General features: G+C 38.8%; 4 protein-coding genes across 4 annotated transcripts; 2 read left to right on the top strand and 2 right to left on the bottom strand.

Annotated features, from left to right (window-relative positions):
* Positions 1-388: 388 nt before the first annotated feature.
* LOC135709205 (small ribosomal subunit protein eS19A-like) lies at positions 389-1,074 on the bottom strand. Its single transcript, XM_065231431.1, has 2 exons — positions 942-1,074; positions 389-879 (listed from the first exon to the last, which is right to left on the bottom strand). The coding sequence occupies exons 1-2, from the start codon at positions 1,010-1,012 to the stop codon at positions 480-482; spliced, it is 471 nt and encodes a 156-aa protein (XP_065087503.1). The 5' UTR covers positions 1,013-1,074; the 3' UTR covers positions 389-479.
* Positions 1,075-5,193: 4,119 nt separating this feature from the next.
* On the top strand, positions 5,194-7,528 carry Arp8 (Actin-related protein 8). Its single transcript, XM_065231617.1, has 4 exons — positions 5,194-5,287; positions 5,349-5,558; positions 5,623-6,775; positions 6,849-7,528. Exons 1-4 carry the CDS (start codon positions 5,261-5,263, stop codon positions 7,145-7,147), a joined length of 1,689 nt encoding a protein of 562 aa, XP_065087689.1. The 5' UTR covers positions 5,194-5,260; the 3' UTR covers positions 7,148-7,528.
* LOC135709308 (sperm-associated antigen 7) lies at positions 7,517-8,511 on the bottom strand. The gene is made up of 4 exons (XM_065231618.1): positions 8,370-8,511; positions 8,139-8,295; positions 7,731-8,071; positions 7,517-7,671 (listed from the first exon to the last, which is right to left on the bottom strand). The coding sequence occupies exons 1-4, from the start codon at positions 8,446-8,448 to the stop codon at positions 7,532-7,534; spliced, it is 717 nt and encodes a 238-aa protein (XP_065087690.1). The 5' UTR covers positions 8,449-8,511; the 3' UTR covers positions 7,517-7,531.
* Positions 8,512-18,859: 10,348 nt separating this feature from the next.
* Positions 18,860-21,164, top strand: GCC88 (GRIP and coiled-coil domain containing 88 kDa). The gene is made up of 2 exons (XM_065231616.1): positions 18,860-19,078; positions 19,158-21,164. Exons 1-2 carry the CDS (start codon positions 19,000-19,002, stop codon positions 21,062-21,064), a joined length of 1,986 nt encoding a protein of 661 aa, XP_065087688.1. The 5' UTR covers positions 18,860-18,999; the 3' UTR covers positions 21,065-21,164.
* The last annotated feature ends 5,158 nt before the right edge of the window (positions 21,165-26,322 follow it).

The following is a 26,322-nucleotide window of genomic DNA, read 5'->3' as shown; positions in this document are numbered from 1 at the left end:
ATTTTTGCGATATTCCCAAAACAGGAGTATAGGTACTGTTGTCCAACATAGAAGGGAAGGCCTTCTTTTTCCTCAAGAAATCCAATACCTGGTGAATTAATGTACTCACAATTTTTGTTAGATTTTTTTTTAGGAACGCTCTTATCCTAGCGACCCTCACTATTCGCAAAGTTCCATAAATCGAAGAGGTTGATACTGTTGAAATCCAGCCTTAATCATGATCATTTCTCTTTCACTGATCTACACCCTGATGTCCATTATCACAATAAGCCCCAAGAGCAAACTTCCATCAGCCAACGAACATTACAGTTTGTCAAGACACTACTAACGTTAAAAAAAAAAACAATTCAGCCGGCGTTTCTTTTCCGATTAAATCAATCACAATTCACATGCACACCGCATATTGTTGTGGGAATTTGTTGTTATATTAACTTAGTATGCTTACATCCTCGAAAAAAAACTGTTTCGCCCCGGAATCCTTACGCCAGCACGAGAGCAGCGGCTTCCTTCTTCAGGGCAGCTCGCTGTTTGCTCACGATCTGGGCCGCAATACGATCCAAATCCCGCTGGCCTTGGCTGGTCAGCTTGCGGCCTCCCTCGGGGTGCTTCTCGATCAGCTTAATCTGTTCCAGAGCCTGCACGGCCTTGCGGGTGGCACTGCCATCAGCGCGGCAGAAATGCGATGGGCGGACACCGTTGCGCTGGCGACCACCGTAGACACGGCAGATGGAACCAACACCCGACGGGCTCTGGTGGTACAGACGACGCAGGATCGAGGCACAGCGTACGTAGAACCAGTCCTGGTCGGAGGGAGCCAGCTCCTTGAACTTGGCGGTCTTGATCAGGTCGATGTAATCGGGGACCTTCAGCTTACCGGACCTACGAGAAATCATCGATTTGTTGTTATTGAATGTATCCACTAAAATCACTTAACTACTCACTTCTTCAAGAAGAGGGCAACGCCCTGGACAACTTTGTCCTGATCGACGTCCTTCACGGTAATTCCTGGCATCTGGAAAGAGCACAAAACGCAGACAAAACGATCCGATTAGTTTTTGTGTACAATCGTCTTCCGACACCTAACCTCGCGGACAAGCCAAAGTTTCACCGATTTTCTCTCGAAAACACAGCACAATCAGGACGGTTTCATATTTCGTCAACAGTTTGCAGTGATGGGCCTTCGAAAGTACAAATTGATACCTTATTTGCGAAGTTTTACAGCGAATTTTTCGAAAAATATTCCTCCTTAAATGTTAAAGTCGTACCTTCACTAGTATGTGCAACCGGAAAAAGAGATAGAAAGAGACCAAGATGGCGTGCGGTTGACGTTTACGGTTTGACGTATGGTAGACGCGACGCTTCCACTTTTGACAGAATCAACATCCGCTATTTCGACAGACACTCTTGTTTGAAGTTACTCAAAACTGAGAAAACTGTGTTCCATTTGGAGAATTTACACTAAAATTCTCGAAAAATGGTTAATTCAACATTTTTTTTTTTATTAAAAAAATAAAACATGTTATTTCAAAGATTTTTTGGCCATTAAAAGAAAACATTGCTGATTACTCGGTAAACAAATATTTTTGTTTCAACAAATAAAAATTGTTGTTTCGCCATTTCAAAGAAAATATGTTTTGGTCCATGAGATACCCTAATATAATATGCGTATGGTTATTTTGCTTAACGACGTGTTCAAGGTATCATCACAGGAGTGGAACTTCGGATCAGAAAAAGGCTCCATTTGTCATTTGCGAACACTAGCACACCTAGAGGTAGAAGGCATCGTCTGCCTGCAGTTAAGATAGGCAGCATGCTTTGATAGTGTGAGTGAACATAGAAATCCCGTGTAGAACGCTACCACACACATCGCTTGTTGAGCAGAAAAACGAACCACTTTTTGATTCACCGATTTGTTTGCACTTCCCCTTCTGTTCTGTGGTATCATCCAAACCATTTTTTGGAATTGTTCTTTAATTTGGTTTATCGTTCGGGTATGGTATTTTTTTATTAGGGTATCTATATTATAGAAGCAAACATTATTTTCATTGAATTCAATAAAACAAAATATTGGTTTAAGCAATATTTATCGTTAGCTGGGAGACAACATTTATTTTATTGAATTTAATACAGAATATTGTTGAATATGTTGAAATTAAAAAAAAATTCTGTGATCGATAAAAAACGATATTATTAATTTCGAGAATAATTTTAAAGATTTGAGCGCGATTATATCGAATAAAATCTCGAGTACTTTTTCGAAGGGACGTATCAGCTTTTAAAAACAATGCATTTGATCGTTGATTTGGCGTAACTGGTAGCTCGTCCACACATGCTAATACCACCGACAAACCGACATGAATGATTATACAAATTACAAATAAATTTCTGATCAAAGCACAAAACTGTCATCTGCCGCCGTGTTCGCGGAAAATATTTATCCTAGCCACGTAGTTGCGTAATCTATTTTGGACAAATTATTTTTATCTAGATAAAACATTTCTATGGACAGATATCGATGGGATCGCTGCACATTTGAATCGGCCGTTATAGATTCTCGATCAAGAGTTAAGTTTCAGTTTCATGTCGGTTTGTCGGTGCTAACACCATAGAGGTAACTCTAATGGCTGTAAGCTCCAATCGGTATTATCCTCGGATTAAATTCCGATCAAGAATGTCCACCTGCATTGATGTCGACATCAGAGTTATTCAGCACGATGCTATGCAAACAATTCACAGATCATCCAAACAGGGACGGTATTAAAAGTTAATCCAAGTTGGAGCTTACCGCCATAAGATTAGTTCTGCCGGTAAACGCAAGTCAGTACCATCTGCATTTTTATCAATTTTGAGTTAGCATCATTATTCAGTTTATCTTTCTATGTTTTTTGAGATGTACTATTGAACAAATATGGTTTGTTCTAGAAAAATGAAAAACAATACCAAGTCAAATTGTCCCACAGCGAAAAGTAACCGCAAGTCAGTCCCATTAGAAAAAAAATATGTTAGAAATGTTAGACAACACATCGCATCATGAGATTTGTGTCAAGACAGATTATGACCACTTCCCCTAGGGTATCTAGAACATGTCTGGATGCGGCCAATGTAGTTCTTATACGAAACTCAGTTTGACCGCCAATTTATATGGCTTTGAATTCTCATGTGATTGGCTTGATGGATTTTGATTTAAAATGGATGTATCACTTCCTCGGGGATACCCGGAACATTTCCGGGTGTGGCCAACTTGGTTCTGGTCACTCATCATGACTCTTATTGATCTTATTTTTGAATGCTCATGTGAATTGATGTATCGCATGGTGGGTTTGGCACGTTTATGAAAATCTCTGGTCTGATGAAGACCCATACTCACCGGAATATGTTTCGGCCATTGCTCTGGAACCAGCGGAATAAATCCAGAAACATTCAATAACGTTCTATGGGACCATGGATTGTGACTTACTTGCAGTTTTTTTTTTCTCATTGACGTTAAGTGTAATCGCAAGTCAGTCCCACTCAGATTTTGGCCGTAATATAAAAATTTCACGATGTTTTTCCAATATTTTTGGGTAAACATAGATACATTCTATCACATTGTATGTTAATTTTTAAATTTATCCCTTCAAAATAAGTGTCAAATCAGAAAACTTGAAAAATCTTTGAACGCCGTTTTCTCATTTCCAGTTTCTTACAGATCGGACTGACTTGCGATTATGGGCAGAGTAGGTCCCGAAGAAACGTGTTCAACTTTTTGGCTTAGCTCTGGTACTATCTTCGGTCCCAAGCTATTCGATGCACCCCTTGAAACATAGGAAAATCCACAAACCCCTCATTTTCTCTATCAAATTTTCATAGCGAATCAAAACAAACATTGTGTAGTACTAGAATTTTCACTACAATGGCGTACGTTAATCGATGTGCTTGGGACCAATAATAGGCTAGTCAAGTAGTGAGCCCATTTAAATCCATAGTTTCATATTGATTGTTGCTAACGGCGCCGGTGGTGTAGTGGTAAGCGTGATTACCTCTCACCCCAGAAGGCCTGGGTTCAATCCCAGTCGGCGCCGCCGGGATGTTCTGAGGCATAACATCTCTGATCACGCCTTCCTTCGGATGGGAAGTAAAGCCGTTGGTCCCCCAGTTCATGAGTTGATGGGTCGATAGGTAGGGTCCAGGTGTGGGAGCTGCCTTCCTGGCACGTCGGTAGCATTGGTGCTCAGCACGGAAAACAAGATCGACGGAAAAAACAAACCAAAGGAAAAAAAAAAAAAAATATTGATTGTTGCTAATACCACCGACAAACCGACATGACACTTAATTCTAACTCATGCCCGAAAATCGTAAGCGGCCGATTTAAATATGCAGTGATCCGAACTGTCAAAACCATGGGAGTTTTTGATCTAGATAAAAATAATTTGTCCATAATAGATCAGACACGAACCAATTCATAACTTTTGCATGCGGGTTCATGGCAAAGCCAAATATTCCCGGCGAACACGGAGCCAGATGTCAGTAGTGTGCTTTGGTTAGAAATGTTATTGTTGAAATTGTTGAAACTAAAACTTAACTCTTGATCGAGAATCCATAACGGCGGATTCAAATGTGCAGCGATCCCATCTGTCAAAACCATAGAATTTTTTTATCTAGATAAAAATATTTTGCCTGGAATAGATTAGACACGAACCAACTCATACATTTAGTATGTGTGTTCGTGGCTAGGATACACATTACACGTTACATTTCATGCAACAAAAAAATGCACTATTTTTTTCTGACATGAATAAAATTTAACAAACACATTTTTGATAATCGGACGATCAAAACCAGAGGGATTTTTGAACACAATAAGGGGCTGTTCATTAACTACGTAAATTTGTATGGGCCGTGGATAATTGTCAACTCCCCTAAACTGCCTACGTAGTTTATGAACAGCCCCAAATTTATTTTTGACGGGTAAAATTTTAGCTCGATCCATTTGATCCATTCGAATTACGACGATCGATATTATTTTTTTGTATTTTTTTTTTTTGCTGTGTGCATAGTGAGAGGGAATGAAACGGAAAGAGGTCGCTAAACTAAAATTTGGGTTTGAAACACTAAAACTTTGGTTAGTTTTATTTTTCTGTGTAGCATTTTAAGGGCTAACATTACACACATTTGTTTTGTTTTTGGGTTTAAAATGAAATCAAAGGAAAGTGGTGGTATGCTATTTCAAAAATAGTTTCTCCTATTATTTCTGCACTATAAAGTAAGCTTCTTGAAAATAATGTCTAACAATAAAGAAACACCGGAGGTAAGAATGTTCCTATTGAAAAACTTTAAATTTACCGAACATACTTCCTTGAAATAATCAGCACCTCCAAGCCCAAAACATCATCGTCATTCATCCGGGGTCGCTGTACCTGCGGATAGGTCGAGCTTCGGATGTGAATCCCTGTCGAATACTGCACGCCATTGGCCGCCGGCGCAAGCCTGATGGTCAAGTCTATCGGGACGTAATTCTCCCGACACCAGTTGCAAAACCGAAGGAACCGTTGTCGGAATTCGATGAGTGCCGGTTACAGGTTAGTGTTGAACCGTACCGGGGTGGTAGTTTATATGTTTTGAAAATTGTTTTTCTATTTCTAGGTATCGCATACGTTGCAATCATGTGTTCAATCGGATGGTCGAAGAAGATATGCGACTCCGCCACAGCAGATATCCGCATTCAACCGGCGATCGACACCGGAAGTCGTGCAAGGATCCAGAGTTGATTGGAAAGATGACCTACCGGGTGATACGGTATTTGGGGAGGAAGTGCTGGGGTTAAATCCCAGTGGAGAATTTAATATACACTATCCGGTTAAGCGGGGGGAGTTGAATCTGCACAAGAATATTGGTGGATCCATGTCCGGAGTTATGTGCGACCTTCAAGACATTTGGGAGTACGTGTTGAGACATCGGTTGCGAATCGATTTGAAACAGTTGAAACAGTACAAGGCGGTTTTGGTAATTCCGGATATTTACAATAGGGCACATTTGAAAGAGCTGACGACTTTGTTGTTGAACAAGATAGGTTTCGGATGTTGCTTCCTGGTGCAGGATCATGTGTCAGCTACGTTCGGGGCAGGTCTGGGCTATGCTTGCGTCGTAGACGTTGGAGATCAGAAGACGTCGGTTTCCTGCGTGGAAGATGGAATTTCCCATCCCAACACAAGGGTACGATTGGCTTACGGAGGCGCTGATATAACGCAAGCCTTTTTCTGGATGCTGCAAAAGTGCACCTTTCCGTACAAAGAATGCGACCAAAGTCGTCCCCAGGATGCGTTTCTGCTGAAGCAGCTTAAAGAAGATCTTTGCCACGTTAACTTGGATGTTTGTGGTGCGCAGGAAAAGACTTTCACAGTGAATCAACCTCAGCAGGAAAGGCGTAAGTTCACCCTGCAAATCGGCGACGAAGCAATCGTTGCTCCGCTAGGGTTGTTCCACACGGAGTTGCTATCCGTAACGGGAGCAAACAAGTCCGTCCCCATAACGCAGAAACCGTCCGGAGCTCAGCCAAATCCGGAGGATTGTTTCGATGCAGAATATTTACGCGAAACCGGTCGACGGGGGAAGGAGAACTTAGAACAGACGGCCAACGAGAGCGGGATTGCGAATGCGGAAAATCAGGACGAAGATATGGTGGTCGAAGGACTGGAGCAGGAGAAGGAGGGAAAGCTGAACGAGAAGGACTTTATACTGCCCGGTGGACAGATGATTGGAATCGATCAGGCGGTGCTGCAGAGTATTGAGCGGTGTCGTAAGTATTTACTTCTTTTTACGGAATGCTAGCTAGCAATTAAACACATACATATCTATAATCTTCATTCCAGCTAACGACGAACTGAAGCGGAAAATGTACGGTTGCATTCTGGTCGTCGGTGGCGGTATGAAATTCACCGGTATTAGCAATTGGCTGCAGAACCGGGTGGCTCTCAAGATTCCGCTGATGTACCGCTCGGAGCACAACATCGTGACCAGTTCGAAGGACATCGACGCGGAGATTACCGCCTGGAAGGGAGCGGCCATCATGTCCTGTTTGGAAAGTGCCACCGAACTGTGGCTAACCGAGGCCGAATGGTCCCGCTACGGACTTCGGATACTGCGCGAAAAAGCTGTGTTCATGTGGTAGTCTACAGATATTTTTTTTTTTATTTAAGTAAGTATGTTTGCACTTCATTTTTCTCTAAGTAATAATAAGTGATTCCTACAACGGTAATCGCGTTGAACTCGTGGAAGAACGACGACGAGAGTCAGTCGACTCTGATAAGTCTAATTCAGGATAATTTATTGCTAACTCATGTCCGGGACGGGACATGCTGTGATTGTGAAAATTGAGCTGATTGCAATCTAAAAATCGATTCCTAATCTCTCTTTTCGGTGGACGTTGAACTAAAACTAAGTTCTAAAGACTACTTACACAAAAGTATAAAGCTATTTGCTAAAATTTCAACTGTCCATCTGTCCAGTACAGCAGGTCGATTAAAACGAAATTCTTTGGCTTCAACATGAACCCTTAAATCTGCCCGGACGAGCCACCGTCGACATCCGGTTCCGCACATAGCGTCACGTGCTGGATTTTGAGTTTCTTCTTCGCTTGGATGTCGGCCATGGTTTGCTCGATCGAGCGGATGTCGCGCTTATTCTCGCTGGGAACTGCAAAAGAAAGCCCTTTAATCTCCCTATCATTTCTTCCAGAACACAATGCGTTCTACCATAACCGTAGGTTTTGTTCGTCTCGGTCTTCTTCGCCGCTTCCAGAGCGGCATCCTGACCAATCAGATGGACGTACTTGTTTTTATAGTTAGTTGTCGGAGCAGTGACTTTCTTCTCGTCCAAGGGCTTCTTCTGACGCTCTTCATCGAGCAGCTTCTGATGCTTTCGCTTCACGACATATTCCTCAGCAGTTTGCTTATTCCAAGGATCCCCGTGCCGTCGAACTGCCAGCTCTTCTTCCGAAGGTAGATGCTCTTTCTTATAGACTACAATGTACCTATCTACGCCTTCAACGCCGAAGCTCATGGCAGCCAGTCCACCAATTTCAGCAATATCATGTCTGAAAATTTCCTCTACATTCAATTACACTTCATCATGCGCAGTTTATCCAACACCGTCAAACTTACACCACGGAACGGTGAACTTTATCCAACGGTTGAAATTCCATGTACGGTCGATTGGGATCCTTGATCAACCGGCCCAGGCGCTCTTCGGCGTACTTGCGGAAGCGATTTAACTCGTCCCGTTCCTTGCTCCGGTGCTGCTCCAGCTCCTTCTTTTGCTCTAAAATTAGACCGCGATTTCGCGGGTGAGTAAAACCGAAAACACCAATAATTAGGTACCTCACAGCGACTTACTTTCAATCAGCTCTTTCTCCTTTTTATCCCTGGACGGTGGTTTGTCCATCGATCCGAGAATAGAATTCAGAAGATCCATTTTGAGAGGGTTTTTTGTTTCTTACTGCTGCTGAGCGAAGGACTTCCTTTTTTTCTGATGCTACTTTTTCAGCTGTCAGATACACTTTTCTGTTCTTCAAAATAAAAATATAAACACTCTTGCTGTTTGGCCGGGCACACTGTGATCTGTTTTGTTGTTGTTATGAATGAAATTCAAAACGAGCCCGGATCGACAGAAATTACTATGGGTAGGAAGTGAAATCAGCCGATATTGAAGATGCCTTCGGCATTAATAGGGTAGATTGTGTTAGAGTGTTCAGAAGCTCAGCAAACGGTATATTCCTGTAAAATATTTTACTAAATTAGATTGTAGGGGAATTTACGTATTCTCATCAATCTATACATCTCTATCACCAAATTTAAATCGCTAGAAGTCAGCAAAATTTTGCTGATTTTGGACTTGACGAAAGATCCTGTAAAATAATGTTTCTGACACTTTCAGGAATTCGAACATCTGTCTAATTATCAGCAAATACTCTGACATTATTATCCTGTTTTGCTGAAATCCGTCTATGCCAAACATACTAATACTGAATTCAAGAAAAATATTATTTTCCGGATGGAATTGAACTCAAAATCATAATTTGGTGAACTGAATTCGACAGATGGAAAATTTTCAAATAACACTGCATTTTATCAAATTTATTTCTGACCGAAAAAGAATCAATTTGAAACACATTGTATCCACATATCAAAATTGAGCTCTCAAGGACTTTGTTTACCCCCCTGACGATAATAGGTTAAGGTATTGCCGAAGACAACTTTTCCCCTATATAAGGAAAATATATAATCAATAGCTTTTCGCAAGGGATTCGGGGTAATGACCATTTGGGATAATAACGAGTGGAATAATGTTGTAAATTTGTAATCGGTAGTTCAACGTTCCATGCACCGATTTTTTAATCCATCACGAGAAATTCTTCAACTCAGGTCAAACAATTCTTCGATAAGGTTTAACAGTTTCCGACTGGTTGAATTGGATTGCATAATAGACCCTTTGACTTATTAAATGATGAACGAAGTGCTCGAAAACTTGAAGGTTGTCATTTTATAAAAAGCTAAAAAATGGTTTGGTATTGATAAATACATAGTTCCTGGGGGCAAGACAGCTGTACTCAGAGTAAATATATTTGCAGCGAGTAAATTTGAGTTACTCACATTTACTCAAAAATTAACAAAGTAGTCTCGATTTTCTAATCAAAGAAAATATCGTCTGACAACATATTTGGTTTTCAATACAAGTTTAAAACGATAAACAGGAATGATATAATCGTTAGGTTTTGTTGTAGTGATCCACAAGATTCGATATTTTGCACAAGTTAAACGCTGTTGATTGTGGTATATTATATAACTGCTAATTTCAGACCAGATTAGGACAGCTCTGGCCAGCTTCGTGGAGTTTGTTAACATTAAAAATCATGCCATGGCCAACAACTAAATACAGTGTCGTCATCATCTGTTTATTGCCTCAATTTTTCGCCCGTGTTTTCTGTATATCCAGCGTCTAATCCCTAAATAATGGTCGAGTAACATCATAAATCGAATAGAGCATTCTATGAATTTATAGATTGCATAATAGACAAAAATCATATGTTGCCAAAAATGGGAAGGCACTGGATTCTGATCTTTTTGAATAACATACAGGAATGTATTCTATTATATTTATGTATTTGTATAAATTACGTTTTCACCTAGTTTCTGGATTTATAAAAAAATATAAATGCGAACTACACTGCTCTAACGTTACACAAAGAATGAATTTATTGAATAATTTTAGCTTAATTCGAACCTATCGAACCGCACTACAAGTTCCTACACAGAAATTCCAATTAAACCCACTGCTGCTCTGCTGAGTCGTCCAGGTCCGAGGTCCACGATGGTGATTCTTCGTTGTTCTTGTTAGGTATATGCTGCGTCGTCAACTGCGTGAATGTAGTTGCTACGTGTTACTCGACGTGTTATCGATGGTGGCGATCGTCGATGTTGAGCTCAAAATCCAATGCAGTTCCAATACTGTTAAATGTGAATATGTTATACATATGAGAAGTTACTGAAATAATTGTATTGCATTTCTTTTTAAATATGTTAGTAAAAGAAACAACATAAGTATTGGTACCATGTTAAATATATCACTTAAATTCTGTTTGGACAAAACGTCGAGTCCTATCATTTGACAAAAGAATATTTGCCCGTTGTAAGCAACCATAAAAAGGTTGATTTCTTAACAACTTTTACTGTTCCAGTGCAGTCTCGAATTCGGAAACAGTATTTCCCTCCAACTGAACTGCTCTTCAAATTTAGAGAGTCATTGCAATTAGGAATCAATTCTCCTGCATCATAAATTATGTTATTATAATCCTCATTATCTTCCGGATCATTCTGATCTTCAGTTTCACTAAAGAATGCATCTTCTATTTCACCAATATTAACCTCCCTATCCATGTTGTCACCTCCAGTTCCAAGTTCTTCATGATCTTCCATGTTAAAATTTTCAGCTTCCACATGTCTCCTGGTGCATTCATTTTGAAATTGATTGAATCAGTCATATTTATATCTCCATCATTGATTCCTATTTGTAACAAGGCGACACGAGCTGTTTTTTGAGCTTTTTCAATTGTTTGTATTATGCTCTCATCAGAAGGAAGAATGTGTGCCTCTCTTCGCTTATTTTGTAGTCGTTTCATGGATGAAAAATTTATGTATTATTTACGAGTATGCATTATTCGCATTTTAGTGTGAATTCTCTTTAATTTCTCCGTCAGCTCTTTTGCAGTAAAGTTGATAACCGTTTGTTGAGTAGTACCCATTGACCGTAGCTGTCGAAATAATTTTTCGCACGGTTGGCTTGATAAATAAGATACAACAAATTGCTCAGGTGCATTACTGGGCCTTATTACGGGTGTCACTACACGGTGATAAGGAAGTGATACTCAGAATAAGCACCGTGATTGCCGTACAAATCAAATGGGAATCACTTCACCGTGACGACAAGTGACAAGTTTTCACCGTGAAGTGACATCCGTAATAAGCCCCACTGTTTCGACAATTTTGCATGAACATAATAAGGCTATGGGCGTTTAGTTCCATACAATGATAGGCATTGGTTGACACACAAAGCTTGACATTATTGTAATGATCCTTCAACCAATTTCTCCAAGCACGTACAATAAAATTAGCTGTCCTGAAATACATATTAATTGTAACAAGACAAAAATGTGTTGTAAACAATCAGCGTCGCAATATCAAAGGAGCTTGTAAAATCAATATATTTTGTTCCAATATCACGCGTAATATTGCGAGCGCATGAGAGCGGAAAAATATCAATTGATTTCTGATTTTGCCAACACTGACTGGCATTCCTTCTACCTGGTCAACCCGAAACCACCATCCCCAAGGCGATGCTGTGGCTTCTTTATCTAATCCACACCGTAGCTTCATAGCCTTTAACAAGCGAGGATCACCGTCAGATGCGTGTGCGACAACTTTAATGCCTTCTTGGCGTAGCAAATCTTCCGTGCGCTTCCATCTATTCAAAACATCGTGGTATCCGAATTTATTATCTGAGCATGCGTGGTATAATACATACGGTGCTGCCTCGTTAGCTAGCGGCAGTGCGAACTGAATGTATGCGTAGTTTTCAAAAGCATAACTTTTCACATCCTCCATCATTTTTTGAGGTGTTGATGCTTTGAACAAGTGTTGCTTAGGCAACCCGTCCGAATCAAATGGTGCTACCAAGCCTCTAATCGAATCCGTCAAATAATCATATTCCGTGGCTGCGGTTATTCTTGTAGCATCTTCACACAATGCCACTACCAAGGGATAATCGTTGTCTTCAAGATACTTTTTCAACCCAGTAGTATATTCGTAGTATGAATTACCAGCTGTGAGGTATTCAAACGCCATAATGTCCTTTTCTATTTCGGTATACCTTCTAGCATGTGGGTTTGATCCACTGATTCTATTATGCATAGAACTTATTTCCCGGAAAAGAACGGTATCGTTTGAGCTTTGATCAATGGAATTAACCACTTCATTCGAGCACTTAACATGACGTTTACTACCACTCGAACTTTGAAATAAAACATTATTTTGAGACTTTTTCTTCTAGAACCTCGAGAAAAGTAGCCAACATTTGTGCGTTTCATAAAAAAATAGAAATTATTTGGTCCAGTTATGTGAAATCGCTGGTAGAAAGTCACGCCAAAACTGCTTGACAAAGTGGTCAATTGTTGATACAATGTTCACTTTCTAGAATAATAAACTTTGTTTATGCCTGTATGTGTTTAAATTTTATTGTTATTAAACCATACCTATTTCGATGAATGATTGAACAATAGATTCTTCTTCAAATTCGTTATCACTACATGCATTGTTAAGCCATTCAATTTCTTCAATTTCTACCGGTGCAACGGTAGTTGTTTCGATACTAACTGGCTCAATGGTAGTAGCTGAATCTACGGCTGTTGTTTTATTGCGGTACCTTTTGCTCAGATGAGCCGAATAGTCTCCTTGATTTCGCTTTCGGTTGGATGTTATGTCAGCTATCCGGAAATGTGAATTAAAATGCCGCAACATGTTGTACAATGGCCAGCTCCTTGCAGGTTCTTTAACCACCTTCAGTTCCTTCCGCTTGTTTTTTTTATGGTAAACTGGGCAAGAAACAAAGGCGATAGTTTTATCACCGGAGGCTCCTTCAAATTTTACGGTTATCGAGTTCAGTAAATGCGTAATGTCTTCCAATTCTTCATAATCTAGAGTACTGTTTTAGATTGGTTAATGTACATATTATGGCAAATTTTACGACTATTAAAACCATACCAATTAGAATAATGCTGCTTGAGTCGACCGATGAGCTCAGTCTGCTCATTTGCTTGGTTTATAATCTTAACATATCGTTGTTGGCTGGGAACTCCATGCTCATCATCAGCAGTTTGATTCTCTGCCGAAATGTATTTACTCAACCCGTTCTTGCTTACTGTGGCTGCTAACGTTTGCAGTACTCGAACGTCACCGGCAGTAAAGCAGAACATCTCTGGCTGTTTGGCATAATCGCCATAAAAATCTTCCATTGACTTTGAAGGGGCAGCTTGCATTTCATTTCGTACACGTCCTATACGAAAACGCATTTGCAATTCTATCGCCGAAATGTCTTCCCGGGTGAGCATTGCAAGCGCACCGTTTTCTGCTAGCCCCTCTAGCTTCAGAATGTTTTTTTTTATGTGGGGGAGAACATTTCCAACGTCTCGTTGGATTTTTTCCCAGAAGTAATCCTGCGTAAGTGAAACGACAAATTAATCTTCTGCACTTTTGGAATATAATTCGAATAAATAATAAGTTTTCTTTTTAATTAATACTTACTTCGAGGCTCATCAATCAAAACTGGAAAATACGTCAACTTAATTTGCTTGACAGCATCAGTTTCAAAATTGTTTTCAATACAGCATTCAAGTTGCTATGTGTATAATATATTGACCAACGCGAGTTGCTCAGAGTTACTCAAAATTAACTCCGATTTTACTCGTGATCGAAAGCTGTCTTGCCCCCAGCATAGTTCCATAAAAGTAAACATAGTGTGTTATCAATAGTAAAAAAGAAAGAAAAGTGAAAATTACTAATTGGGTTGTTTAGGGGTATTGAGATAAATACATATTCGTTATCTGCATTAAAAATGGAACCGAAATCCAAAATTTCATCAATTTTGGTACACTGGAACTATTTTAAATAAGTACGATTACATTAGCAAAAATCACCATCTTAGCGCCCCTTGGTGGGACTCAATATGGGAACGAGCTGTCAACGAATAGATTTAGTGTCAACGATCAAAAATTTAAATCTTGCTTTAAAAATCGAGATGAATGTCTACGGGATTGATAAAAATATCGTTATGCTTAGAAAACGAAGCTCTACCAGATGATGTATAAAAATCTGTATATTTTTCGAAGCTAAACAACCCAATTGCATCATCTTTTCTGGAAAATGTTATAGAACCCATTTGCACTATTTTTTTTTTTTTAGTTTTCTGACCGAACATCAGTATTTTGATTTGGGGTAACTTTGATAATGCTCGATGCATGTAGAAAAAAATGCTTGAAACTCAAACAATTTCGTTCTTTAAATATGAAACTTTTAATGAGTATATAATCATAAAACATCATAAGCAATAAGAATACAACATTGAATTTGTGATGGCTGTATTGGTAATACATTTCATAAGTGATGGTTTGAGTGCTTTTTCAAACAGGCGTAAAACACGAAAATTGTTTATTAATATGTTTGTAAAATGTGTAACACATTCTATATAAAAACTATATACGATATCAACGGAAATGCCCTAAGCTACAATATGGAACCAATGTTCCTAATTTGGAAAAAGCGCAGCGTGTAAATTTAATCTTTATATTATACGATCAAAGTTACCCGCATTATCAAAGATACCTCGTTTTAAAGTAATTAAAAACATATATTTTTTGTAGTCCCAGTGGCATTCTGGGAATCAATTTCTACTAATTTAACCAAATTGTATGGAAGCTATTTCGATTTAGAGACGAAACAGTTAAAACAAAAGCATGCTAAATATACATTCTTTCCGGTAAAGTTCTAAACATTACATTCCCGGGAAATTAGAAGAAATTTCCAATGGATGCTGATGGACATTTTTTGAAGTGTTTGGAAAGAGCTTACAGAGCTGTCAGAAAAAAAAACTTACAGAGAAAGTTAAAAGAAACTTCCAGAGGAAGCTGATAGACTCAAAATGAATCGTTAGAATTGGCCAATGCTGAGCCGCCAATTCCTGAAGAGGATAAGATCTTCCTCGGCCAAATTTGGCAGCAAGATTTCGCGGTTCTGCTGTGACAATGGCGGAGAATACAGAAAAAGCTCTTTCTATGCGGGAGGATTCCGGAATCAGCAAGAAATTCTGGGATTCGGCGATTCAGACTGCGGCGTTTCTGACGAACCGAAGTCCAACGAGCGCGCTCGAGTCGAAGAAGACCCCATTCGAAATTTGGGAAGGTCACAAGCCGGATGTGCAGAAGCTGCGGGGAGAAGAACAACTCTTGGTCGTTGACGAAGATCTCAAAAGGTCGTGTCTCGATTAAGTGGGTGTTCCGGTTGAAGCGGAGTGAAAACAACGGAGAGGATCGCTACAAAGCCAGGCTAGTAGCACGAGGATTCACGCAAAGGTATATACTATATACTGGCTTGCTTAACGCTTCAGTGGCGCCACCATGACAAATGCAAGCACATTCCCAACTAAAACCTTATTTGCGAAGAATGTGATTGTGTTATGTCTGTTTGCCTGTGGTTAAAGTTTAGCAGGGGTTATAAACCATTTTTGGCAGGGCCCCGACCAACCATTTCGTTAAATTTCTTTAATTTTCGATATATCGATCTTCAAAGACATTCATATGAAAAATCGATAGCGATCGTCACCATTTAATGAATAAATGTAAAGATACTAAAAGCCTGATCGTGAATCATTTATAAACATCTTTATCAAAATGTTGCTACTAATCGTTACCTATGTAAAAATATCGATTCGTGTTGCCAGATCAAAATATCGATTTCTCTTGTCAGGTCAAAATAACAATACACGGTACTGATATTTTTGGGATTTTTTTTTATCTGCATAATTGCTACGTTTCGATCCCGTGCCATCTAGGGTGTACTGATTTCTTTGTTGATAGCTAATCCTCGGGTCTACAGCTGCTATTGATGAGCTTTTTAACGACTGGCAATCACACTCTAGTATATGGTGTTTTGAAATTTATGTACATCTTTTCAAGCATGGTGGGGGGGGGGGGGACACCCCTCACCATCCCTCTCCAAATGGGGAGTTTGGTAAAGAGAGATGAAAAAACCGATTCGTACCTTCATTTAAAGTTGTCCTAGCTCGCTATTCTACCATAGAGGTAACTCTAAGACCACTGGGTCCCGAAGAAAATCATTATTATTTTTGGCTCACTCAGTACCAGAACAACGGTCCCAATCAGTCCCAAGCTATTTCACTCACCCCTGCATGTTCTGCATGAATCCACACACCCCTGATGTTATCTGTCAAACTTTCATAGCGAATCAAAACAAACATAGTGTAGTAATAGAATTTCAACTAGAATAGGGTACGTTTATCGTTTGCTTGGGACCAATAGGCTACTAAAGTGGTGAGCCAATTTAAAATCGTTAGTTTCGTATTGATTGTTGATTCTACTATCTATATGCAATTTTCACACTGCCGTACTCTAACGGAACTACACACAAAAATAATCGTTAATAAAATTAAAAAAACCATTGGTAGAATTAAAAGTTTGCGTTGGTTCTTTTTGGTAGAAAGTCTTTAGAATTTAAAATAAAATTTCGCCTACTATCAATTCAAAAGTTAACCGCTCCCTACTTTTAAAAGTTCAAACTTTCAAAACGAATTGTACTTCTGTCAAAACAAAAGCATGGCAGTGTTGGAATAAAAAGTGGATTATTTTAAATTCAAAACAAATTTTTATCATGAAAGTGTGGTCTAATTGAAACGATCTTTTTCACTTTGAATTGAACAATTAAAATATTTTCATTTTAAATACCAGCATTGTCAGTATGACATGTAGAGTTTTTTTTTATTATTCAATTTTATATCTATTATTTTTATTATGATATCAAATCATGGCTCGTGATGAACTGATGAACTCAGACAGTATGTATCAACGGTTTTGGATCGTTAGATATCATGCATTTGGCACACTGTAAGCATTGCTTTTATCTCTGCCAGTAGTCTCCAGGCCAGCTCCCAGGTTTCCTTGAAGATTGATAATCCTTGTAACCTGTGAACATGTTGAAGGGTCTATAATTCAAAATCATTGAGAAAATAGATTACACCTACAGTAAATATGATGCACATTGTACAGTCCGAGGAACAGTTAAATCTGGGAAACGAATCCGGCAAAGGCCTCGGGCTTCGCATTTATTTTGGCAGTAATTGATTGCTAAAGTTCAATCGGTGCGGCACTCGATCGTGGTATCTTGGGATAATATGAACGGTTCCAGGCCAAGTTTGACCAGCAGATGGTGCGAACCAAGAAACGTTCATTTTGGGTCGTTTTGAGGTAATACTGTAAACAGCGAAAGTAGTAAGCATTTATAAAGGTTGTTTAAAAATATAAAAAAAAAACACTTACTGGATCGTCGAGTAGGGCCTATTTGATTTGATCCAACATTTCAAAACCATTCACGGAAATCTAAAACCGGAAGCCAATTTTAGGGACGGGCAGAATCTATGTTTGGGAAGTGGATTGATATGACACTACTGCTGCTGCTTCTGTTTTGTTTTGCATGTTTTATCTTAAAATTTAGCGGCAAAATTTCAGTGCTGCCAAAAGTGTTGGTGTTTAGAGGTATTTTTGACAGTAAACCAATTTTCATTTAAAAAAAATGCACTTTTAAAATTACGAGTCATAAATGAACGAAAAACTTTCAAACCAAAAAAATAGCTTTCGTTTTGAAAATATTCGTTGTTGAAACTATGAAGTTTGAGGAATTTTCAATTTGAAAGTGAATTATTTTTATTACAACAATTTTTGTTCTTTGTGTGTATCAACTCTACACTTTCATCTACTCCATCTATCGTATAAAAATTACCACTACAGTCTGTTATTTGAAAGTTAGCATCTTCAACTATGAATTCAAAATTTATTTGTCATATCCATAACCAAAGTATCAAGTTTTGTCGATAACTAATATAAACATTGCCATCTGTCATCTAGTGTGTATCAAACTCTCTTTACCCAGCGATGCAAATCGATAACAAGGAGATTATAAATGTGCATCGATGGCAATCTTTGTTGTTCTTTGCCAAAGTTCAACGTTACGATGGTATCAGTATTCAAATATTTTTAGATGAATATTTATAAAGAAAACTATAGTCCTTGTGACACATTGAAATTAGAAGATATTTAGCATGGCATCTTTATAGATTACTATCATGTGACCGATAAAGAAATTATCTTAAATGTAAGTATCGATCAATGAAGGTTTTTAAATATATTCATCGAAATCAAAAAAACTTGAAAGTAAAGAATTACCGACATTAATCTTTATTTTTGTGTAAAGAACTTTGAAGAAGTTTCACGAATGGTTGGGGTTTATTCGGGAAGCTATGAGTGCTCCGGAGACACCAAAATAATTTGACGGAGACGTGCACTTTTGTCACACTTTTGACATTTTTGAGTAGTCCAGTTTCAGATGCTGATTTTGTTTATATTTGTTACTTCCGATGCTTTCGACGTAATGAAAATTTGCTCCTGAAATAAATGCAAAAAGTGGTTAAATTTTAATCATCGATGGGTATATAAAAGTTTTCGTGTGCATAAAATTAAAATGACAGATTTCACATGCAATGTAAATATTGCATTTTTGTGTTGCGTATGCAAAAAGTGGTCTTCCGTGCATTGTTTTTCCAGTATTTCCCAGCCGAAATATCGATTTTTATGTGAAAAAAAAGCTATGTGATCGAACACTGTGAAGGTGCTGATCTGCAAACGCTACAATGGAGAAACATCCGGATTTGGAAGCGGTGGTCAACTCCCAAAAGGAACAACTGCTACGTTACGAAAAACGCCTTAAAGGTAATTTACCCGAGTTGCATGTTTCATGAGTTCAAATGAATTTAATTGCAATTTACGTAATTTATTGTCTGCTTTGTAGATGTTGTCACCGCTTACAAGGGCCTGTTGAAGGAGAAAACTGCACTCGAATCGAGTCTTGCTGCCTTTACTAGCAACGGTTCGGTGGAAAAGCATCAACAACAGCAACAAGCTTCGGCTCCTCCAAACGATGGGGAGGGCGGCGAAGGCCTGCGGGAGCAGGTGGCGACATTGATGAATTCCCTGGCGACACTAACCGCGGAAAAGGGTCGGATGGAAATTTCCTTCAAGAGCGAGCGTAAGCAATTGAGGGAGGTGATCGCCGATAAGGAGGCTGCAATTCGAGATCTGGAGGATCAAGTGAAAGCTTTGAACTATACGATCAAAACGGATCTGGAGAATTGTAAGACGAAGCTAAAGCACGATCGGGAGGAGGAGTGTAATGGACAGCTGGTGATGATTTGTGAACTGCAGAAGCAACTGTTGGATGAGAGGCACTTGAATGAGACACTGGAGATGCAATTGAGGGATCTAAAGATTCAATTCAATCAGAAACATTCCGATAAACGTGTAAGCGATATGCCACAGGCTTCTGAGTTTACCAAGCTGAGCGCGGAGCAGTTGGAGAGTTCAAAAAAGGAAAACGCTGCGCTGTCGACTTTGCTTCAGCAGTTTCAGGGTGAAATAGATAATTTGAAGCGCCAGCATGCTGCGGCTATTCGGAACGAACAACGGCGGGTGATGATCGCTGAGGACCGAAGCAAAAAGTTGGAGGAAGTTCACGAAGAACGTGTTGCAAACCTGGAGGCACGGTTGGCTGAACTAAGCGAGGTGGTTGGAACGTACGATCGACTGCGACAGCACGATCAGGACAGTATCTCCAAATTGAAGGACAAGCTGTCAAAATTGAGTCTGGATAATGCATCTACGAGGCGCATTAGTCAGGAAAGCAATGTGGAAAGGATTGTAGAGGAGATAAGCTATTTGAAGAATTTGCTTCTAGCGGAAAATGAGAAACTGGAGAAGCCACTGGATTTGTCTTCCCTATTTTCGATCCAGCCCATTGTCGAGGAGATTGTCAGCTACCCGGCCAGTGAACTGGCCAACTATCGCGATCTACAGCGCAACTTTGAGCAGACCATGAAAGAGAACGAAGCCCTGAAAGCTAACATCCAAATTCATAAAAACAATACGAAAACATTACAGGAGAAGATCAAGGTGTTGAATAGGAACATTGACGATCTAGAAGTGGAGTACAAGAACAAGCTGATTGAGCATAACAACGTACTGAAGGGGGAGAAAATCCGTACCCAAGAGCTGATCAGCGCTCTGGAGTCTGATTTCAAATCGAAACTTTCCCAGTTGGAGCTGCAACTCAAGAAGCAACGTGAACGGTCACTTCAGCTGCTCGAAGAGAAGGAAGAAGAAATCAAATCCCTCCGTACGTCGTTCGACATTTTGATGCACGACTCCAGCGGGGGGCAGCAACAATCCAGCTCAGATCCCAACAATCCAGATGCCATTGATAACCTTCCGTTGGCGCTGTCGAAAAAAATCAGCGCTCTCAATTCAGTGTTCAAAACGGAACCCAACTCGAATCCGGAGACGCACCACATTCTGCACTATGCTCACGAACTTGCCCGCAAAGAGATCGAAATCACCGCTCTACGAACGGCGAAAAATAATGCGGAAACCGCTCTGCGGCAAGCGCTTCACGATAAGGTCTCCTCGCAGGAGGAACTGCACGATAAGATTGTCAACCTGGAGGAGCAAATCGATCGGTGGGAACGTTGCAAATCGCGCGAAGGGGCCAATCTGGAGTACCTGAAGAATGTGGTTCTCAGCTTTCTTATCTCGCAGGATGCCGACGGTAAGAAGCACATGATCAATGCCATCGCGGCTGTTCTGAAGTTTAGCGCGGCGGAAACGGCATCAATCCAGGGATTCGAGGGCGGTCCCAAGCGATGAGGAAGCTCCGCTTGTAAGAAGCGTACATTTGTTGTTCTGTATTGAGAAGAGAGTAAACGAGTGAATGTATTTTGTTATCGTGTCACATTGTATTAGTGAAATAAAGGAAGCGAATCAAAGTTTATGTTTTTCATTTCCAAATGTTAAAGATCGTAACTTTATGGAAAAGAGAAGCCATCATTTTAGAGACTTACACCCATATTTTTGTTTTCATTCGAATCGTATTTTTCATACAAAAATGTGTTTTATTATTCGTAGTTCAATGTAACAGCTATGTCACAAACAAAGAGACATAACAAATTGAATATTTCTCACTGTAAAACATCGTCGTTAAAACATTACAGATGGCGGTAGTGTGCAAACGTCAAACGCAAAGGAATTGACTATGCGCGCCTCAGGTGGCGGTACTATCAGCTAGCATTCTTTTAAATTGACCGTAAAATGCTTGTTCGATGAACAACTTGCGAGAGTTATGTCTGTTTGTCTGTGGCTATACATTCAAGACGGTTGGAAATTTTGAAATAGTTAAAAATTACCTTGACCTGATGGATGGTAGATATAATTACCATGACCTGATGAATGGTAAATAGGAATTGCCATGATGAATGAAGAAATTTTGTAAAATGATTGCCATGACCTGATGGATGGTAGAGTAATCAAACAAAATTGTTAGAATTACCTGATGGATGGTAAATAATAATTACCATGACCTAATGGATGGTAGATAAGGATTTTCATTACCTGATGGATGGAATGAAGAAATTTTGATATAGTTAGAATTACCATGACCTGACGGATGAAATGCCGGCGCCGTTGGTGTAGTGGTAAGCGTGACTGCTTCTAACACCCCAATGGGTCTGGGGGTTCAATCCCAGCCAAGGTCGGTGGGATTTTTCTGAGGCATAAAAATCTCTGGTCACGTCTTCCTTCGGAAGGGAAGTAAAGCCGTTGGTCCCGGCCCATGTGTGTTTGAATGGGTGCGATATCCTACGCAGGTGTGGAAGCGGCCTTCCTGCACATTCGATTGCCGTCAATGTCAATGGATGGCATTCGATGTCCGTCGGTGATTGGCACTAGATTTCGGAACAGAGACCGACGTTAAATAAAAAAAAAGAAAGGAGGAATATGTCATATTGGTTCAGTGTAGGTGTACGGATGTTTAGTCGCTATATTCATAGTCTGGTGGATAGAATTTCGATCTATCAAAAAGCGGAACCAATTCAATACCTTGTAGACCAACAATTGAAAAGACTATGAACTTTTATAAAAAAAAAACGTTGATTGTTCTTTCCTCGCCAATCGAAGGTAAATTACCAGCATCATCGGATAGGGGAACTTTCCACAACCTAAAGATGACTTTAGTTTGTGTAGGCGAGCCTTGAATTACGAGAAAACGGTTTCCGAAGTTTTGTTCGCAATAGCTGATGTGCTCTTTTCTGCTGTTGGTCGTGATTTGCTCGATTGGTTCCGCTATTTGACAGCTCAATTGGTTCCCGAGATTCTATCCGCCAGACTATGAATATAGCCACTATAGTACGGACGTCGTGCGAAGACAAAGAATTTTTTTCAAGAGGAGCGCTACACTCAAAAAATATTGAAAGCTTAATACTAGAAAAGTTACGTTAAATCGCAACTCTCCGTGCCGACGCTAAGGTCGGTATAAAGGGAGAGAATACAGACTTAGTATAAAAATTATTTGTGCCTGCCATAGTATAAAATCGAAATATGCTTACAATGCATACATACTGTTTATTCGAGGGAATGTATTTTCTGCATCTTTTTCGTTTAATGCTTACTATTATTGTTTTCAAATAAAAATTAAAGTTGTAATTAAAGCAAAAGCAGTACCATACACTTATCATTATAGAAACCCAGGTTTATCATTACTCGACGTTTCGATCTTTGATAAGCAGCTTGGGTCCACCCGGAATGGTCATATTCAACGCTTTGGCCGTTAAGTCAAATCCGTCAGCAGTTTATTGGCTAATCTATACAGGGTTGCCATTCATGGCAGGCTTCGATTCCACTTCCAGGCTTATATGCTTCTTTCGATCAATGAGCGGACGATGTTTGCAGAACAATTCGAGAACGTTACCACCTTCAACGTGAACTGAAAAACGACTACGAGTGCCATAGCAACAATCAATACGAAACTAACGATTTTAAATTGGCACACTACTTGACTAGCCTATTGGTCCCAAGCAAACGATTAACGTATCCCATTCTAGTCGAAATTCTAGTACTACGCAATGTTTGTTTTGATTCGCAATGAAAGTTTGACAGATAAAATGAGGGGTTATTGGTTTTTCCTATGTTTCGAGGGGTGAATCGATTAGCTTGGGACCGAAGAGAGTACCAGAGCTGAGCCAAAAAGTTGAGCACGTTTCTTCGGGACCTACTAGTCTTAGACTTACCTCTATGGCCATAGTGTTTGACATTGTCATTTTTGAACATTTTAGTATACACTGATCGAATTCCACTCCGATAATCGGACTTAGTATAGTTTTAAAGAAAATATTAAGCGGTCCAATGTATAAATTTTAACTAATAATAAAATGCATAAAATTTAATCAATATTGGTATTGTAATATTTTTGAGTGTACACCACTCGTCAGTTTTTCGGATATATCGAAAAAAGCTTATAAATTTCCGAACATAAACACATTGTTTTGAAAAAAAAAATCCATAATACAGACGATATTTTCCATGACTTTTCTTTTTGATTTTCTTTACTGGTATAAATTTTCATGCGATTTTTTTTTTTTGCAATTGAATGTTTAATGAATAGCTACCAAAATTTCAAGTAACTTTCAGGTATTCATTTTATTAACTTATGATTTTTTGAAGTTTGTGATGTCCGAAAAAAGCGGAAAACTTTAATTTGAGTTTTCCAGGAAAATCGGCAACCTATATCTTTTTAATTTCTACCTATGGGCGAAATTTCATAGAAATCGGAGACCCTTCGGCCCACCTTGTCCGATAATTAAAAAAATACCCATGGCATTGCGAAATTCTTCAGGCATCGATTAAAGCACTCTCCGTACTGCATATGTGATCCTAGAAATACTCAGAGGGAGAGATGGGCGGAGAAAATGTTTTGAGCCAAATGAACTGTCAAAATCTGAGCCAATCGAACATTCCAATTAGATTTTTTCCGAGGATTTCTTATTCTTACTAGAATAAATTTGATTATGTTTTGTGCACTGAACGAATTTGACATATTCCTGTTATGTGGAAGTCTAATAAATTTGCGCTATAAGATAATCCATTGAAAATGATATGATTGAAAATGTGTCAGGTAAATTATATATGAATATCTGATACATTTACAATGCTGATAATTTGGTAACTTTTATATGATCGTCATATGATAAATGAAAATCGATTAAATTATAATAATTAACTGAAATGGATTTGAAACCCATAAGCATAAGCTATACTTTTCACCACAATATAATATATGTGTCATAAATCAATCGAAGTAAAGTTTATGTGAAAATAACATGAAATTTACTTCTTCTTTTGACACATATATTTAATCGATTTCTAAAAATAAATTCGAAAAATAAACATCAGGCAGTGTGAGCTTTCACAGTTGTGCCTTTTTTTTATTGTAGCTGATTTGGGATTCGATCAAGATCTGTTGAGGTGTGATGCTTTCGGTGTCTGTGCTCGATTCCACTGGGCCACGGCTGACTTCAAGATTGAGCTCGTTCAAATAGCATGAAGTAAGAACAGCTCTCCCGACATGGAATGTAGTGCAACTTTATGCTCGTTTTGCTAGAGTGAAGACAAATAGCACTGACAAATTTATGTTCCGTTTCGGTGGTGTGGTTTGTTCAAATCTTTCTTAATGCACCTGTGTGCAATAAATCAACGACTAAATTATATGATTTGATAGAACTGGCTCATGAAGTTCAAGTACTACTTAGGGCTGGAATCTGAATTAGCCGTGTAGAAGGCTTACAATTAGAATCATAGCAAAGTAAATATTACAGTAGAATAATTTTTTTTTTCAATCTCAATACATTCTTTTCTGGAACCAATTATCATATGAATGAGTGTACGTTAACATCGTTGAAAATTGTTTCAATAATTTATAAAGAACAATCATGTAAGATGTATTTTATTGGGAGCGATATTCATCCCAGAAAAACATGCAAAAACAAATGCTTGCTGTTGGATTTCTTAAAAGGCATTTCTATATGACTATTTAATGATTGGGATAGATCTGTTTACAATCTTTAAACGTCAACAATCAAAGCAAGCTATTACAATGAGATATACATGTTTTCCTATACTGCAAAGTTAAATGACAGTCCAATAGTTTCTACATGTCTATTTACACGCGACATATCAACAAACGTCAAAAATCAGGAAAAGCAACTCCAATAAAATATACATGATTATCTTATAAGATATATATTTTAGTGAGCAATATTCATCATGAAAACAGGTATATTTTACTGAATTTTCTCATAGTGCAAACTTATATGATTTTCCATTAGTTTCTAGATGTCTGTTCCCACCCATGACATATCAACAGTTTTTCACCATGAAATATATCAGACAATATTCATATACTTCTTACCTTCGCTAACCACGTTGGAAGCAAAGTATTATCAAGTACTAAGTATGTGAAATTACGATAGAAATCATTACATATCGCAGTCATAGTTTTTAAGTGATAATCCAATGGAATCTATCAATCATCACATAGAATGAATAAATCTGCTGACATTGCTATGTTATAAGATGGATCCAATAAACGGTACATGTCGATTTGTTTCAGTGTGTGCTTCTCAAATTCAACTAGTTTTTGGAACCAAAAACAATATTCTAACTCTATTGATTAATGATCTTCGTTGGTTAATAAATGGCACCAAGAAATGTGCAAAATATTGCAATGCAATCAATTATTATTTTGCACGTAAATCGAATCAAAAATAAAAGTAATTTGAAATGCTAGCTTCTAGCAAGGGTTGCAAGATAATTTAGGTACAAATCCCTGCTGCCGAATTGTATTTTGTTTTCTCCGCCTATCTCTCTGAGTATTTCTCTTCGGTCCCAAGCTAATCGATTCACCTCTCGAAACATAGAAAAATCCACTAACCCCTCATTTTATCTGTCAAGCTTCCATAGCGAATCAAAACAAACATAGTGTGGTACTGGAATTTATACTAGAAAGGGGTACGTTAGTCGAATTGCTTGGGACCAATATGCTAGTCAAGTAGTGAGCCAATTTAAAATCGTTAGTT

The sequence above is a fragment of the Ochlerotatus camptorhynchus genome, unplaced genomic scaffold, assembly GCF_037179485.1.
Source record: "Ochlerotatus camptorhynchus isolate MF236.1 unplaced genomic scaffold, CSIRO-AGI_Acam_v1.1 ptg000357l, whole genome shotgun sequence".
NCBI lineage: Eukaryota > Metazoa > Arthropoda > Insecta > Diptera > Culicidae > Ochlerotatus > Ochlerotatus camptorhynchus.
This window is presented reverse-complemented; position numbering and strand designations above follow the sequence as displayed.